This window comes from Psittacula echo, assembly GCF_963264785.1.
Source record: "Psittacula echo genome assembly, chromosome: 1".
Classification (NCBI taxonomy): domain Eukaryota; kingdom Metazoa; phylum Chordata; class Aves; order Psittaciformes; family Psittacidae; genus Psittacula; species Psittacula echo.
In genome coordinates this window covers 9,472,766-9,490,181 of record NC_137735.1, presented here as the reverse complement: position 1 = coordinate 9,490,181, position 17,416 = coordinate 9,472,766, and the positions used below count along the sequence as shown (strand labels likewise).

At 37.4% G+C, this 17,416-nt stretch overlaps 1 protein-coding gene across 4 annotated transcripts in view; it reads left to right on the top strand.

The window, feature by feature from the left end:
* ZFYVE28 (zinc finger FYVE-type containing 28) overlaps positions 1-17,416 on the top strand; it is a 147,462-nt gene that overhangs the window by 65,156 nt on the left and 64,890 nt on the right. For all 4 annotated transcript variants that reach the window (XM_080624071.1, XM_080624070.1, XM_080624069.1 and 1 more), the window contains exon 2: positions 7,103-7,243. In XM_080624071.1, coding sequence (XP_080480197.1) covers positions 7,103-7,243 — 141 coding nt within the window. The remainder of the gene's footprint in view (positions 1-7,102; positions 7,244-17,416) is intronic.

Below are 17,416 nucleotides of genomic sequence, written 5' to 3'. Positions count from 1 at the left end.
AGTAAAATGAATTACAGGAAAGCATTTCAAGAGTGATTTGTCTATGTCAATATGTATTCTAATAAGCTGAATTTGCTGTTTCTAAGTAAATATTTGTTCTTTAAACTTAATGTTCTTGCAGCAGGTGAGAATGAAATGTGATTATCTTAAGGTCAAACTCTGAGATAATAGCTGTAGGAGAGGGCTTTTGCAAAGTGTTTTACAAGTTCATTGGAATGGATTGACCTTGGCTGGCTGCTCTCATTCCCCTGCTCAACAGGCCAGTGAAGACAAATAGGATAAGAAAACTTGTGGGTCAAGATAAAGACAGGGGGATCACTCACCAGTTACCTTCATGGGCAAAACAGGCTGAATTTGGAGAAGATTAATTTCTTGCTAATTAAAAATAGCCTGCCATAGGCTGGATGTGGAGGTAGCATTGCAGGGTAACCACTGTTCACATGGAATAAGTGGCTGCTCCATCACTTCACACACCTGCTTAGCATGTTGGCTTCCCCATAGCAAAACCCCTTCCTATTCCTGAAGTCTATTGTCTTTCCTAGAAATTGAAGCTGTGGTTCAGCTGCAGGGCACTCAGCAGGGTACATGTCGGAAATCTTAAGTAATATGTGTTCAGCACATGCTTTATGTACAGCCCCCAGAAAACGTGAATTTGAGCTAATGCTCTTCTAGATTAGAATAGAATCATAGAATCATAGAATGGTTTGGGTTGGAAAGGACCTTAAGATCATCTAGTTCCAACTCCCCTGCCATGGGCAGGAACACCTCACAATAAACCATGTCACCCAAATTTAATAGTATTATATATTATAAAACATTAGTATTATATAATTAGTATTATAGTATTAGTATATATGATTAGCATTGTAGTATTAACATTAGTATTATATCATTATAATACATTAGTATTATATATTAGAGAATATATTAGTATTATTAGTATTATGAGCACTCAAAAATAGAAACTCTGTACAGTGGCTTAATCCATCATAAGTGAAAACTGCCTGCGTGGCAGTCTCAAATATTTGCTACTCAGTTCAGTGTTAACCATGCTCAGATTTTACTTTTTGGAAGGGTGGTGTTATACTATTCTGTGGGGAAAATGAAGAACTGAAATGTGTTTGGGGAGAGTGTGCTAATATTGCAAAAACTCCTCCACCTGAGTTTTATTGCCCAATAAATCATGATCTCACTATTTTTTTCCTTAAGGTCCTGCTAGGTTTTTATTGTGCTAGCAAGCTGTTGGCCTGTCTTGCTTGTGTAATGATACTCTGTAGATAAACACAGAGCAGCTGGCAAAGCCTTAACTGGGCTGTGGCTTTTCTCCCGGTGCTTTTTTTTTATGTATTCTCATGACCAATTGCCATTTGTCATATTCATCAGAGTCCTCCTTTTTGCATGTGCAACACAGTTGAGACTTCATTACATTCTACAAAATATGAATGTTGAGGGAATTTTTTCCCTTTTTAACTTAATGGACAGCACTTCAGGTAGTCTGTGGATTAAAAGAGAGAAAAAACACCCATACTAAACCCCCAAACCAAATCAAGAAGCCCCCAAGACAATGACATACTTGAAGTAGCAGAGTTCCTCCTTCAGTTAATATGAAGAAATGTTTTTGCTACTAAATATTGACATAAAAATTTAGCTATCAGAAATTTTGACTCACCTGCCTGTTAGACAGTGATTGTTTCTTACTGTTACTTACTAGCATTTGGAAATCAATGAAAAATTCTAAGGCCCTGTCCAAAGGAAGGATATGAGTACATTTGCTTACATGTGAGGTGAAAAATGAACTGATGAAACAACTTGCTGGTATCCTTTTCTGAAGAAATTCCTAAATGTTTGAACTTGTCATCTGACAGTTAAACCTATTAGTGCAATGGTGACTAGTATAGTTAGTATTCAGTTGGGTAAGTATCTGTCAAAGTCTGTTATTTTTCCCACTGGCAATAGATAAACTTGGGACTTCATGCCTGAATTCTATTACTTTTGAACAAAACACTTTTTCCTTCTGATAATGCAATGTAAATCTTACTGAAGTTTAATTAGCTTAAAACTGGTTATATGCACATCAATTGTAAGGTTTAAAAATGCTATGTTGCCTCATACTTAAAATGCTTAGGATCTAATTCTGCCTTGTGCACAGAACACATCAGTTCTTACAATGAATTGTTTCACAAAACATTAGGCAGCATTTTTGTACTCTGCAGAGTAGGATCAAGTTCCTAACCTATAGCCTTTCTGAATTCCCATCTCAAAGAGAGTGTGCTTTCACATGTGAAGTCCCTTTTCTGATTTCTCTGCTATGCAGTAATTGTTTGCATTTGGCACTGTCTAATGGCAGCATTTATTTCAGGGAATGGAAAGTTTGTGGTTGATCCTTTTTATCTGAGTATGTGACAATGCTCTCCTTTCCCCAAAAATGTAATAAATTTAGACTAAGAACAACTGGGCCCTAAGTAATAGAGACTTTTATACCACCTTTTCCCTTACCAAAGTGAGAATAAAGGAAGCTTTATAAATGAAAGACAGTTTCACTGATGTGAGTGCCATGGCCTTTTTCTACAACTTTTCACTTCAGCTGTTAGAATTGTAGCAGAACAGAAATTGCTGAGCAAGCAGTTGCTGGTTGTTAACCTTCCTGGCTAAGGAAGGTTAACAGTGTCGTGTGAAGTCTCCTTCAGTTAAGTATTGAACATGGACAGTCACCCAACATGGTCCTGCAATTATGAATGCAGTTGCTGCAGTGTGTAATAAAATATGTGTATTTGAAATGTACCTTTTACCATTACCAAAGTACTACATGAAAAGATACCCCCATAGATGTATGTTTGTTCCATTTTCAAAAAGCAATCTGGCTTTATCATCACCAAAATGCACATAATGCTTTTCCATATAGTTTCTTTCCATAGGGATCAAGACAGGCTTTCTGAGCATGTGGGGGAGACATAAATGCTTACTGCTGGAAAAGTGCCAGGGAACAAGGGAGATCTGGAGCCTTTCATCTCGGGTTCATGGATTTTATTTTAAGCAGGGTTGGGGTTTCACTGTTGTTCTGAAGCCTGTAGATCAGCAATTAAAAATGATGAATATGATTTTTCCAGAGGGTGACTGACAGGCATCAGAAGACACTTATATCAGTAGCTGGGATCTTGCTCATCTGCATGGTTCCCTTGCTTCCGTCTGTTCTTTGGCCTCTTTGGGATGATGATGTCTTTTCCTCTCTTTTTGTGGTGGTAGGGGCTCTGTTCCTGTAGAAGAAAAAGCCTAAGCAATATCTGTACTTCTCTTGGAAATATCTCTCTCATGGAAACCTGGGGGAAACATTGCCTTTAGTATTCAAATGATGGGCTGCTGTCAGTTATCCTTACAAGGTGATGCATAGTTTGTGTTACTTCAAAAGCAGTACTGATACTTGAAAGCTGCTGTTAAAATTCATGCAAAAGATGGTGGCAGTTTTGTTTCAAAAGGAGGAAATCCTTTCCGAGGAGCACCCTTATTTCTGGAAATGGGATTTTCATGATGATTCTTAAATTCCAGAGTTACTGTATGGTTTGAGATTGATCTGTCAGCACCCTGGCTTCTCATGGTAGCATCAGTTTCAGTCTAGCTATTTACTTCTCTCCTGCATTGAGAAGTCTGTGCTGTAGTTTCTTCCTTTCCCAGTTAGTTGACACTTTTTAGTGATGGCTTCTGGTTTTCATAGAGCAGCTTTTTTACAAGATGCGAGAACAGCATCTTTTCATCTGATAACAAATTGAATTTAGAAAGTTGTGGTGATTTGCTTTAAATGGTCCCCTGCTAAGAGATTTAGAGTTATATGCAGCTTCAGCTTGCCAGGGACCACGTACAACCGACACAGTTAATCAAAAGATCATGCTACTAAGACACACCAAGCATAATACAGTAGAGAACTCGACTATAACTTTTGTTCCTCCAATTTAAAAGATGAGCCACATGGGAGCTAAGTATCTCAGCATTACTTTTGTTTTGCTTGGGACCAGCCTTAATCACCTGCCTCATTTTGCTTCTGCAGTGCAATTTAGTTGCTTATAAATCAGCTTTGCCATGATTCCACACATAAACTCCTGCATTTTTGGTTAACAACTTTGTCTTGAAAGTTTTAATGAATGGGGATAAATGCTGAAGGAAAATGTAAAAATCAGAAATAATAGAAATAGCTGGGTGAGGGAAATGCTGAAAGTTCAAGTCCCTCTTACTACCATTCAGTTTGAATTTCGTTTGTTTCCCTGGTCAGATATCACGAGCCTTATCCTTCTCCCTTGGAACTATCAAGGCTATAGTGAAGACATTCAAGACATTAAATTTTTTGACAGCTTGCATTTAGGGTACTGAGCCTGCTTAATAAAGGAGAACATTGAAAGGATTAAGAGATGGAAGCTTATGGCTGGAAAGGCTCTCTATTTTGTAGCGAGTGGCTGTTTAAAGAAGAAAAAAAATCCCTCACACTTTAGTTACTACATTTCAACTGCCTGAAAACATGTTTCATTTCTGACTTCCCTCAGAATTTGGGTGGTGTGAAGTAGTATAATGTAGGAAGCTGCTGGGCAGTGTGACGGCTCACAGCAATGTTAAAGGTAGCCTTAAATTCACTATATTCCTGCCCAAACAAGGCATGTAGGAGCGGGTGTCAGTGCCGCTGTTCTCAGGGAGGATTGTTGTTGTTTCATTAAATTGCTGACTTAGAACCAATTCAGCATATAACACTGAGGGCGTATTTAGCATCACTACTAAGGCTGAATCTTTTTCCTTGAATCTTATGGCAATAAAATATTTGCAGTAGTTAACTCCTTGATTCTGTCAAGTGTGGAGGATGTATATTGTTCTCAAAAGGTGTTAATATTCTTGTTCCTTTTCAGGGACTAAGCAGGATTTAGTGCAGGTTTTAATGCTGTTGTACTATGAAGGATTCTTCTGCAGGATATATATCTCATGGGCACTAAAATAGGGAGTTTAACAGTATGTTGTGGTGCCTTCTGTTGAAAATTTTTTTTTTTTTAAGCAAAAATAACTGTTTTGTTTTGGTTTTTTTTCTAAGTATTCCTGATGGCATTTATTGTCCTCTCACCACTTCTGAACCCATGTTGCTGTTGGCAGAGGTTTGCTACTAATCTTTGTGTGTGATCGCAGACAGCTCGTGTCTTCTGGCCTGGTGCTGCAGAATGGGGTGTGTGTGAGGAGTGACATTCAGCTTTCCAATATACCTTTATCACCCCTATTAGTGCTTTAAACCCTGAGGTTTGCTAATGGCAGCATTTCTGATCACACTGTATCCATTGTGCCCATCCCTTAAAAGCAATGTTTTTTATCCTTTTACAGTAGTGGAAATATTTTGGGTTTCAGATAGAAAATGTTATGGTTCACAATGTATACTTCCTTATATATTCAGTGTTTTCTGACTTTGGCTGTGAGTTGCATTTGGTGATGTTTTTTAAAGTGATGTTATCTTCTGTTTTGCTGTTGACTAATTTCTTCACTGCATTACACTTGTTTCTGTTGGTACATGTTTTGCTCTGATGTACTTATCTTGTACATCTTCATTAGTTGTAATTTAAAATGCTTTGCATCTTAATAATCTCTAGGTATTTGCTACTTCTTCTTTAGTTTACAAAAGCAATGATTTTTTGTATCTAACAGCTTTCTTCACCTGGAAGGTCTTTTCTATGTTAATGGTTTGTTGTTTTTTTTTTTTTCCCCAAGTCTCTAACTTGCTTCTATGCAACTTGGTCTTTATTTTTACTGGTTATAGACATAACCTGGTCCTTCTAAAAGTATTTTATTATTAATTCTTAAAGCACTGAAGAACAAAACAATTTCAGATACTTTGCAGCTCTTTTCTGTAGTATCAGTGTGGGTTTGTGTTCTTGTAGCGACAACTAATTCTAATTCCCAGTCTACAGTCTTAATGTTTCTTACACTGTGATTAAAACAAACTGGTTTTACTTTATACGCATCTCCTACAAATATCATGTGTGTTTTGCTGACTACTACTTTAGAATAATATTGTGCTTATCTGAGCCCATGAATCTTTCACCAGGGTGCTGGCTTCTATAAAATCTGCTCCCTCCCTCCTCCCACTTGTACCTCCACTCTTTAACAGTCAGAATTCGTATTTCCTCCTTCCATGCACACTGATCTGTTATTTTTCCTGTATTTTGATGAAAGCTTTCATAGGCTTCAAAACTCCCAGTTATTAATATTTAATAACAAAAAAATTTCTTATGGGGTAAACTATTATTGATATGCATCATCAAAAGTATTGACAACTTTCTTTATTATTCTACTCTGTCTATTGTAATTCTGTTTTGCTTTAGTGTGGCTCCAAATCCTTTGTGATAATTCTGTTCTTTCCACTTGGAAGACTTGTTTTTGGAAGACATTACAGTTTTCTCTGTAATCCCTTATGTAATCCTGTTACATGCTTTGTGAAGTCTTTACATGTATTCATCCCTGGCAATGTAGATTCAGTACCTTCCCTTTCTGTGAGTTGATTCTTGTGGTTCAGGTAGCACTGTGCATCATGTTGTAGGGGTTACCACAGTGCTTGATAGATTTGGGTGTTTGCATTTGTTGGTTTTTAACTTGGAAAGCCGTTTTGTTCTTGTTTTGCCTAGAGCTGAAGTGTACTTTTGTTTAATAAACAAAACATGATTCAGTTGTTTGTTCCACCAGATAATTATGCCACAAGTAGTGAGAACGCCGGGATGGTTTTGGATTTGTGGCAGCTGAGTAATGCCCTAAGTTTGTTATGTGAGTCTGCATAAAGAAATTCTTTTCCATGATGCCACGCTACTTTTCTAGCTTATATGTAAAAGAAAAAATAACAGTAAAAATAGTTACCAGGCACAGAGCCCCCAGAGAAGTTGTGGCCTCCCCATCTTTGGCAGTGTTTGAGGCCAGGTTGGATGGGGCTTAGAGCAACCTGGTTTATTGGGAGATATCTCTGCCTGTGGCAGGGGGTTTGGAACTGGATGAGCAATAAGGTCCCTTCCAACCCAAACCATTCTGTGATTCTAAGACATGTGTTTTTATTTGCAAAAATAATGTAATATTGTGTATTTCTTTGTCTTCAATACAGAGAACAGACCCACAGCTCCTTGCTCAATTCTACTATGCTGATGAGGAACTAAATCAAGTAGCAGCTGAACTGGACAGTTTGGATGGAAGGAAAGATCCACAGAGATGTACACTGCTAGTCAACCAGTTTCGCTCTTGTCAGGTAATTAAATGGCACCTTTCTGACTTCATTGACATTTTTGCATACATGAAATGTGTTACATTATTATTTATTGTATTAGTTTTTATTGTCAAGTCCCTTTAAAATGAATCTTTGGTAGATATATGCCCTTCCTAGTTTTAAAGGGTATATTTTTGAAAACACTATTCATAAATTAAATCTTCTACATCTCACTTAAGAGTGTTAATGCATTCCCTTAAATAAGAACAAACATCAAATTGCTGTTTCCAAATTTCAGGCAGCATAAAGCAGCCATTTCTTTTGTAGCTCATCAGCTTTCATACTTCATGAATCTGATGGCTTTTCCTCAATAAATGAACAATGTGAAGACAGCTTATAGCTGTGCTGATTTTTATGGATTTTTATGGAAAAGAGTATTATCTGCTTCTTGTGAATAGTCTTGAAAATGAGTGGAACTACTGAGGAACCAAGCAAAAGAGGGCTTTTATCTGTAGATTGTTTGAAAAGTAGGAATCTGTCTGTAAGTTCTGTTGTGTAATACAGTTCACCTAAACCAAAAATATGGCTGAGAGTCTTTGCTGAAACCATGCTTATGTTTTGAGCGGGACTTAAAGGGAGAAGAATTAGAGCAAAGACCAATGCAGCCAAGTCTAGCTCTCTAATTTGGCTGGTTTTGCGATTTCATTAATGTCTTAGTCTTCTCTGGGATAGAGTTGCTTTTCTTCGCAGTAGCAGGTATAGTGCTGTACTTTGGATTTAGGGTAAGAATAATGTTGATAACACACTCTTTTAGTTGTTGCTAAGCAGTGATCAAGGACTCTTCAGCTTCTTTCTTATTAAACTGTCTTTATGTCAACCCACGAATTTTACCCGCTCCCATCCATTTGAGGGGCTGGGGAGTAAGTGAAAGGCTATGTGATGTTTAATTGCCTGCTGGATTAAACCAGGATAATTTATTAAGTAAAACAATTCAGAAATTGAAAAACCTTTGAGGAAAATACAACTTTCCCTGTCACACTGCGTGCCATTTGACACCAAGTTTTTCAATAATAAAATCCAAATTTTTAGAGGTAGAAATTTTTGTGGTACACTTAGTACTTGCACAGATGCTTTGATACTTCCTCTCCAGCACACCCAAGAAAAACACTTTAAACCAAAGTAGGTTCAAGTCCAGAATACACCATATGCTCAGCTGGTAGGAGGATTTCTGTGTGAAAACTAAACACTTGCTTTCAGCTCAGGAAAATTGGAAGTGCAAAGACTGTAGTAATAAAGATTCACTTACATCGAATCATAGAATAATTAGGGTTGGAAAGGACCTTAAGATCATGCAGTTCCAACCCCCTGGCCATGAGCAGGGATACCTCACACTAAACCATGCCACCCAAGGCTCTGTCCAACCTGGCCTTGAACACCGCCAGGGATGGAGCGTTCACAACTTCCCTGGGCAACCCATTCCAGTGCCTCACCACCCTCTCAGTAAAGAATTTCTTCCTTAGATCCAATCTAAACTTCCCCTGTTTCAGTTTGAACCCGTTACCCCTTGTCCTATCACTACAGTCCCTAACGAAGAGTCCCTCTCCAGCATTCTTGTAGGCCACCTATGAGGTCTCCACGCAGCTTCTCTTCTCCAGGCTGAACAGCCCCAACTTTCTCAGCCTGTCTCCATACGGGAGGTGCTCCACTCCCCTGATCATCCTCGTGGCCCTCCTCTGCACTTGTTCCAACACTTCCATGTCCTTTTGATGTTGAGGACACCAGAACTGCACACAATACTCCAAGTGAGGTCTCACGAGAGCAGAGTAGAGGGGCAGGATCACTTCCTTTGACCTGCTGGTCACGCTGCTCTTGATGCAGCCCAGGATACGGTTGGCTTTCTGGGCTGCGAGCACACACTGAAGCGGGTTCATATTCATTTTCTCATTGAAATCATTTTCACATCTCCAAGTAAAAAAAGTGGCTGTTAACTGTAAAGGACATATTTTGATTTGCCTCTTACTAGAATTTCTTACTAATAATCAAATGTACCCAGCTTCATTATGGGGAAGAATTTCATCGCTAATCAAGTTAAGATGAGTTGGAAGAACCGTGCCTTGATCACTATGGCGAATAATCACATCAGGTTAACTGAGTCTGTCGGAAAGAAAAAAAATGTCAGGTATTGCTTGCTTGCAAGAAAACTAAAAAGTGCAATTTTCTTGAAGAGCACTTACAGAGAGTTCACAGTCAATGCATTTTTGTCAGAAACAATTCTAATACTTCTGCCTACTTAGAATATCTCTGTAGACTTTCCCTAGAAAAAAAACCATGGAGTTTAAGGGTTTACCAAACTGGAAAGTGCAAGTTTAGTAACAGTCAAAACTCAGTGATTTGGAGGGGAGGGGAAATAAAGGTGAGAGCCATCTTGAAAGGTCATTGACTTTAGTCTTCAGTGTGATGGATCAGCTTTACCTAAATATTTGTGAAGAGTGACTTATCTGACTTCTTCTTATAAACCTACAGTAATGGGCATTCCACAAACTTTCTAGGCAAATATTTTCCAAACTGTTTTCTTAGAAAAGTCTTTTTTAACAATACTGGTGGATGAGCAATATCATGACAGAAGATAATCTCCTTGTTTGCTGTCTTATCTCTGGAGATGACGATTTATTTCTGCAGGTGCATAGGCTTTCTGACTTACTTTTTAGTATAGGCAGAGCTGAGGAGCTGTTCTCTTCAAAATGTAGCTTCTCTGAATGTTTCACCTGTAGGAATGCAAGAAATGCAGGCTTTGGTAGCTCCTTGGTCAGTTTGTTTGGCTTGTTATATAGTGACTCACCACCCCCTGACTTAATACCTTCTGATGCCTGGTAATTTCTTCTTTTCATTTGTGAAGCAGATTGTTGTTACTAAAACAATCTGCTGCTGGAACTGGAAGAAAAGATGGAGACGGTTTTATTTTTTTCATGGAGCTATTTTTGAAATTTCTAATTTTCTGCAGAATAGGTCAGATCATCATCAAATGTCATGTCAAAAATGGCTTTTTGCTAATTAGGACTTAATTATTTTGTAGTACTTTGTGTAAAAGCGACGGGTTTTGGCTTTTCTTTTTAAGAACTTGTCATGTAAATGCCAAACGAGGAGCAGCAGTATTTTGGTAAGGATTCAGAATGTAGGTGTTGACTAATATTACTTAGTAAGAGGGGAAAAATCAGTTTTAGACCAAAGTATGGTGAGGTTTGAGGCAGGTTCAGAACTAACAGCCAGCCCTAGTGTTAAACTGGTTCTAATGGAAGGTCGTGCTTCTGAAAGCAGGAATAACAGCTACCTTGTTCAGTACTTCAGTGACACCTGCAACCACAGTCACACAATTCTGAGGCCTTTTTTTAGTTAGAAATGTGCTCTTTCTGATTTTTTCCACAATGAATGCATTTAAGAAGAGACTTGTGAGCACATGACGTAGTTAACCAGATTCCTAGTCTTTGCATGGTTTCTTTTTTCCTTTTTTGTCCTTGTTTTGTATTTAGTTTTGATCCCCACTATACAAAAAAGATGTGGACATGCTGGAGAGGGTCCAGAGGAGGGCCATAAAGATGATCAAAACACTGGAAGCTTGCTGTGTGAGGAAAGGCTGGGGGAAATGGGTTGGTTCAGCCTTGGGGAAAACAGGCTCGGGGTAGGCCTTACCACTATGTTGCAGTATTTAAAGGGTGGCTACAAAGAAGATGGAGACTTCCTTTTTACAAGGAGTCACATGGAAAAGATGAGGAATGATGGGCACAAGTTACTCCTGGGGAGATTCTGACTGAACACAAGAGGAAACTTTTCACAATGAGAACAATCAGCCATTGGAGTAAACTCCCCAGGGAAGTGGTAGGTTTCCCAACGTTGGACACCTAAGATTCAGGTTCTGGGCCATGTTGTATAGACCATGCCTGGAAAAGACAGACCAGGTGGTCCTTGAAGGTCCCTTCCTACCTGGTATACTATAGTATGATTCCATGTATTACTAAAGTTTCCAGATTATTCACAGTTTTTACCTCCATGAAGTTTAGAGGCATAGTCTTTCTATCAAATTTTAGTGTTTTCTATGGGCAAAGATTTTTAGAATCCCTGTGTCCTTCTGCCTTTTTGTCTGGTTTTGAAATTAGTTCATTGTTCCTGAATTGCTTAATTTCAGATTTATTGATAGTTTACTTGATTGACAGATGTTTTGACGTTTTGTTTTGTGGAAAGTTTAATGAACTAGAGAACATTTATTTGAAAGTTTTATTAACTAGAGAAATGTCTTTAAATCACTGTGATTTTTTTTTTTTTTTTTTTTCTGAGAGACCAACAAGTCTTACAAACTGTGATTCTCTTTAGATAGAAGTTATATTCTATTGGCTCTTAAGCATATCTGAAGAGCTGATTTTTATGTCTTTGTCTATTCTTTCAACTTTTGGTACTATTGTTAGAGCTCCATGTTTACTGTAGTGTATGAACAAATTGACACAAAACAAAAGGACTCTGCCTAAAAGGTATCCTGCTTTATAGTGGATGTACATACGTACAGCAGTATTACTCCAGGCAAGTTGAAGGTATGATGCATTGTGGCAGCAGGTTAGAACTAAATGATCTTTAAGGTCCATTCCAACACAAGTGATTCTGTGATATGCAGAGGACTTCAGTTTTGAAGACTGTTAACAGTTCTTTAGTAAAGAACTGCAAGTCAGAATGTTGTCTTGTGCTGTTCTGCCTTAATACTACTTAATGATAAAAATCACGCTTTTTACAGTAAATTAACTTTTCAAAACTTCCAGAGATCTTGCAATTTGGATTTCAAATGCTGTGAGTTAACTGTGTATTATGATGCTAAGTAGTATATATTTGTGAGTAAGAATCAAGGTAATGAAATGCTTTGCTTTTTCATTTTCATGTTAATGTGATATAACACTTCTTCCCAGTTATGATAGCCGAGTATAAGAATGACATCTCTTTTTTTGACTTGGTGTTTGCATGCCAGTGGTAGAACATAACATACTACTAATAAAGTATTTTGTATTTATCTATTTAATACTATCCCATAGAATAACCCACTTCTTCCTCTACTGGTTTCTGTTAAAACTAACAGTAACTTAAGTGTGCTGATGAAAATCAATGTAAGTTTTTCTTAAATGAAAAAAAGGATAGGTAGGATGTCATACTTTGGTTTGTTGAACTTGATTGAGAGTAGTAGAGGGAAAGGACTTTTTTTTTTTGTGAGCATGTTTGCGTCAGGGAATCTTCAGTAATATGCAGTGCTGGTTCAGCTCAGGTTTGGTTTGAAGTATTTTTATATTAGTGGTTTAATAAGATGTCATTTTCTAAGTTGCTTCCAACATCACAGGGTATTGAAGTAATGGTAGTTTGTGTATGCTTTTTAATTAATCACCTGTGAATTAGTGATAATTCTTTAAATGAATTGCTATTTTCACATAGATTAATGTCTACAGGATACTTGAGTTGACAAACTGGTTTAAAGTATTATTTAAGCTACTTAAATTGAACTAGGCCTATTGTTACATATTACAGAACTTCATTGGTTTTGTTTAAGAAGAAAGAGTACAAAAAACCCTTTGTCTCTAAAGCAGAGTTTTGGTTAGGACTTGACAGGTGAATATCAAACCTATGCATAAGTACTTGACGTTGTGGAAGCGTCAGCAGGATCATAGTACTTGCTGTTTCAGTACACTGAGAATTACTTCTCTTCATATAGTAGCAAGATCTTAGAATAGCATCTAAGTCAGTTCCCAGCATGGTTTTATCAAAACTATTCATAGAGTTGCAGATTGTTGTCTTAGCAATGGGTAATTTGAGCTGCAAATGTGCACTAGGAAGGAGTTTTCCCCTGTTAGGGGACTGACCTGAAGTAAACCGTGGACTTGCCTGGCTGTATTACCCCGGCACTGTACTACAACACAGTAAAATGGGGAATCTGTGATATTTGTGAAACATGACTGTTTCTGTCTCACTGATTGCAGTGATTGACACTGTGGTTACTTGTGGCTTATTATACTGGCTCTTCACTCTTTTCCTGCTACTTGCCTGCTCAGAAAGCACCTCTTGAATTGCTGCAATTGGCAGTCCTGCATTTTCAAGTCAGCTGTCAGCAGTTTGTTTGCTGTAATATTAAGCTTCAAATGTAGCCTTTAGTGGGTTGCTTCATGCATAGGTCACTCCTCCGTATAGTGGGTGAGAAGCAGACACCTATGAATCTGAACCTCCTTATCTATCACAGGGTAACTTGCTGAGGAATTGGAGCCCTTAGAGAAAGCTAAAGTGTATTTCAGTGTTGTGTTATCATCACTTGTCTGTCTCAATTTCTGTAGCAATATAAAATACGTGGAGAATGTTATCAAAAATGCTGTGTTTCATCCAGACTTTTTCCAGTTCAATTTAACAACTGAAAGCATCACTATGAAATGAGTTGAAAGTCAAGTGTCAAAAAACAAAGTTTTGCCTTTATTGTAAAGGAATGTGTTACAGAGTGGTTCAAACCTACAGACTGAAGTAGTTCATGGTAGAGTGTGGAAAGAGGGTGAAAATGGGCTGTGGGAAACAGTGAGTAAAAGGTAGAATGCTGCTTGGAGCCCATCTGGGTAATGTCCTTTGTCACAAAGTGGAATGCTAAAATCATAGAATCACAGAATTGTTTGGGTTGGAAGAGACCTTAAAGATCATCTGGTGCCAGTGACTGCATTTAATTGCATGCAGACTCCTGTGGGAGAATACTATCTTGGGTGGAAGATGATAGTCATCCATTTAAAACATGAGGTAATAACAGGAGAGCAAGATTAGTATTTTATGTGTACTTCATTAAAAACAGTAAGGTTTTTTAGCTGTTTGGTTTTGGTCTAATTGTTAAAAGTTTTATTCAAATTAAAAAAAAAACCACAGTATTTTCTTCTTTTGAAAGAGAACCTGGCTGTAAAGGCTCTTAATTTCTGAGCTTGTGAGCTGTTGTAACATTCTATTTTAAAAGATAAGATGAGGTTTCATTTCTTAGAGCATGATTATCTGCCCTAGATCATACTTTTTATACTGAGAAAAATTGACAGGTTGGTATCTGGATTGAGTGTTGGCATAGTAGACCTGGGACACAACAGTGTAATTCCCAGAGCATTCAAAGGCTAAATGAGGACAATGGAGCCAGGTCATTTTAAAACTGGCTTTTCTCAGCATTTGTATAGTATCAGACTATACCAGATCCAGTTCCATAGGAATTGATGCAATGTGACATGCCTGACTATTAGGGGCTTTATAGTTCTTCACCAGTGCCATCAGAGGATTGCTGTCACCTCTCCTGTATTGTAATTTGCTACATTTTAACATTTTCTTTTCACTGTTGCAAAGAAGGATAAGTTCTAATACCAGCCTCTGCGTTGTTTATGTAGTCTCATGACTTAAATCTGCTAAAAATTGCCTTTTCTTTCACATACACGTGGTAGCACCACATTGGCAAATTTAACAATACCTGCAAATTATTTATTTGGTGATATTTCTGTACTTGGGGATTAAGTCTGTGTTCTTCTGTTGGAAGCTTTTTCATTTCATTTTTCTTTAATGCTGGGGAAGTATGATAAGACAGACAAGGCAGCAAATCATTTTTTTTTAAAGACAGTTCTTAGCAGAAGAATTTAATTTTCCTTGTGACCTTAATGTTAAAATAAAGGCTAGCTCTTTCTATATGAAATAATGCATGAATTATTAACTATTTCATCTATTTTCAAGAGATGTAACAGCATTGTAATAATATAATAACTGTTATGTATATATTTCAAATATGAATAATGGATTATTATAACAACTATTGTGGAATGTTGTGCAACCTTGTTTTCTCTTGTGTCAGGTTGTGATAAGTTTTCATTAAATAAAATGAAGCATTTAGATGTTTATGTAGATACATGGCTACATCTCCATATATTCTTCACTGAGTGCAACAAGGACTTCTACATATTGGAATGAGAGATTACAAAATACTTGGGAGTTTGAGAAAATAGGTGAATTTCAGACTGCTTTGTTACTGTTAGGATATAATTTAATGCTAAACTGAGTGGCTGGAGTTCAAGATATTGGAAAGAAAATAAACTTATCCGTGAGGGTAGCTTGTTCAGTCATTGTAACTTTATGATTAGACAGAGAGGAGAAGTTTAAATAGTTCAGTCATAACTCCAAGTTCCATTTGTGGTGTAACAATACAGTGACTGCCTTCTGTCTCAAATGCAGACTTTAAGACAGTCATGTAAAAAACCAACCATTTTTGAAGAATTACCTGTATTAGGAAGTTAATATTGCTTTAAAAAGTTTGAAATGGTTGATATGAGAAGAGCTTGCAGTAAGGGGAAGTTTTTGATGTTGGAGAGGAGACGTCGGATGGTAGGCTTTGCTACTACAGCCTTTTGCACTACCTGAGTATGCAAAAACTTCCCATTACTTAGCACATGTAAAAAGGCTTCAGGAAGTAAAGACTTGTGTGAAATGAATTATGCAGGAAGTGTGCTATGTTGGTTAAGCATGCTTACCTTTTTCCTCATGCCATGTGCTCTCTCCTGCTGGATTTCCAGTTTCTTAAGGATAGTACTATTTCTTCAGTGCTTTTTAAAATAGTGTTGAGGTGAACAGCAGCAGTATTACCCACAACTACACAGTTCTTCCCACTATGAAACAAATAAATCTAACTTATATGCTGATACTGCTTGTTCCATAGTTCAGAAGAAAGCCTCAAAATTAATTGAAAAATGTAGTGCTCTTGATACTACTGTATGATGTACACAATATAAATTCTTGGGTTTACCCTGAGAATACATTTTCACTTCTCAAGGTTTCTGTGCAGCAAGATTACTTGAGCAAATAACAAGCAACAGATATTTGTATTCTTTGATTTCTTAGTTACCTCAGGGTATCTGTACTACTGCTAAAGTTGCTGCTGTTCCACTTACTCAAAATGGATCAGTAGTTAATGTAGAAACGTAAGTGGTCTGTAGGCTGGAAAGCTTGTTGAATTGATTTGTGCAACTGAGGCACTGAGACAAGCTGTTTCAATGACAATCTCTTGTAATTTTTGCTTTTAGAATTGTTCTGATACTGTAAGAAGGTCTTATTTTTTGTTGTATTTTTTGTTTTATTTCTTTGGCTAGGTCTGATGTAGCATCATAAACAAATAAGGATGAATTCCAGTGGGCTTGCAGAGCGATACCTACTTTTGACTTGTGTGGTAACTGGGATTAGAAAATATTATCCATTTTCACACATTGCTACCAGCTGCTGGCCTCGGTGTCAGCCCTATTTATTATTTGTACTGTTGTCCTCCATAGGGGTTTTGCAAATGTGACTGGAAAATAATTTAACCCTGAAGCTGGAATGTGAAGAGTTCTCTCAGTAGATCTAATTAACACATTTGTGGTTGTCTGGCTTATTCTGCAATGCAGATAAGTCTGAAAGTACATCATATTTTGTAATTGAGAAAAGAAAACTTTAAGGACCCTCTTAACAAAGAAGGCAGCATTATCTTTATGTAAATTTTTAGGAGATCCTCTATGAACTCATTTAAAAATACAGATAGTAGAAATTATCCTAGGCCTGAACATTCTGTGTTAGAATAGAGGCATTTAAAGATCTGGGCTCTGCAATTTTGAGTTGAACTATTGTGGGCCCAAGGAACTGGTGGATGCTCCATCCCTGGCAGTGTTTCAGGCCAGTATGGACGAAGTCTTGGGTGACATGGTTTAGTGTATTGTGCCCCTGCCCATGGCAGGGGGTTGGAATTAGATGATCTTAAGGTCCTTTCCAATCCTAACTATTCTATGATTCTACAACTCTGTTAGTGGTATAATACCACATTGGCCTTTGTCTGTTGTCTGCAGCTGCAGAACTGCAACATAACTCTCTCAATTAACTTTGTACTCAATGAAATCAGATTTTCCCTTGTTTTTTCATGTGAAGTGTGTTTTTTCTTAGCAGGTAAAGGCTTTTAAATCTACCAGTGCTATAGATTAATGTTACTAGGTTTTATAACTGTATCAATAGAAATGAATAGAGTGATTTCAGGACAAAATGTTTTTATGTAAATTTCAGTGGTTTTGGTTAGAGCCCTGTGATAACTGCAGCAGCTTTGCATGTGGATCGCCCAGTCTTTGATTCAAGCAAGCCCTTGGGCACTCGGTAGAAATGTAATAAACATTTTAGTTTCAGTAA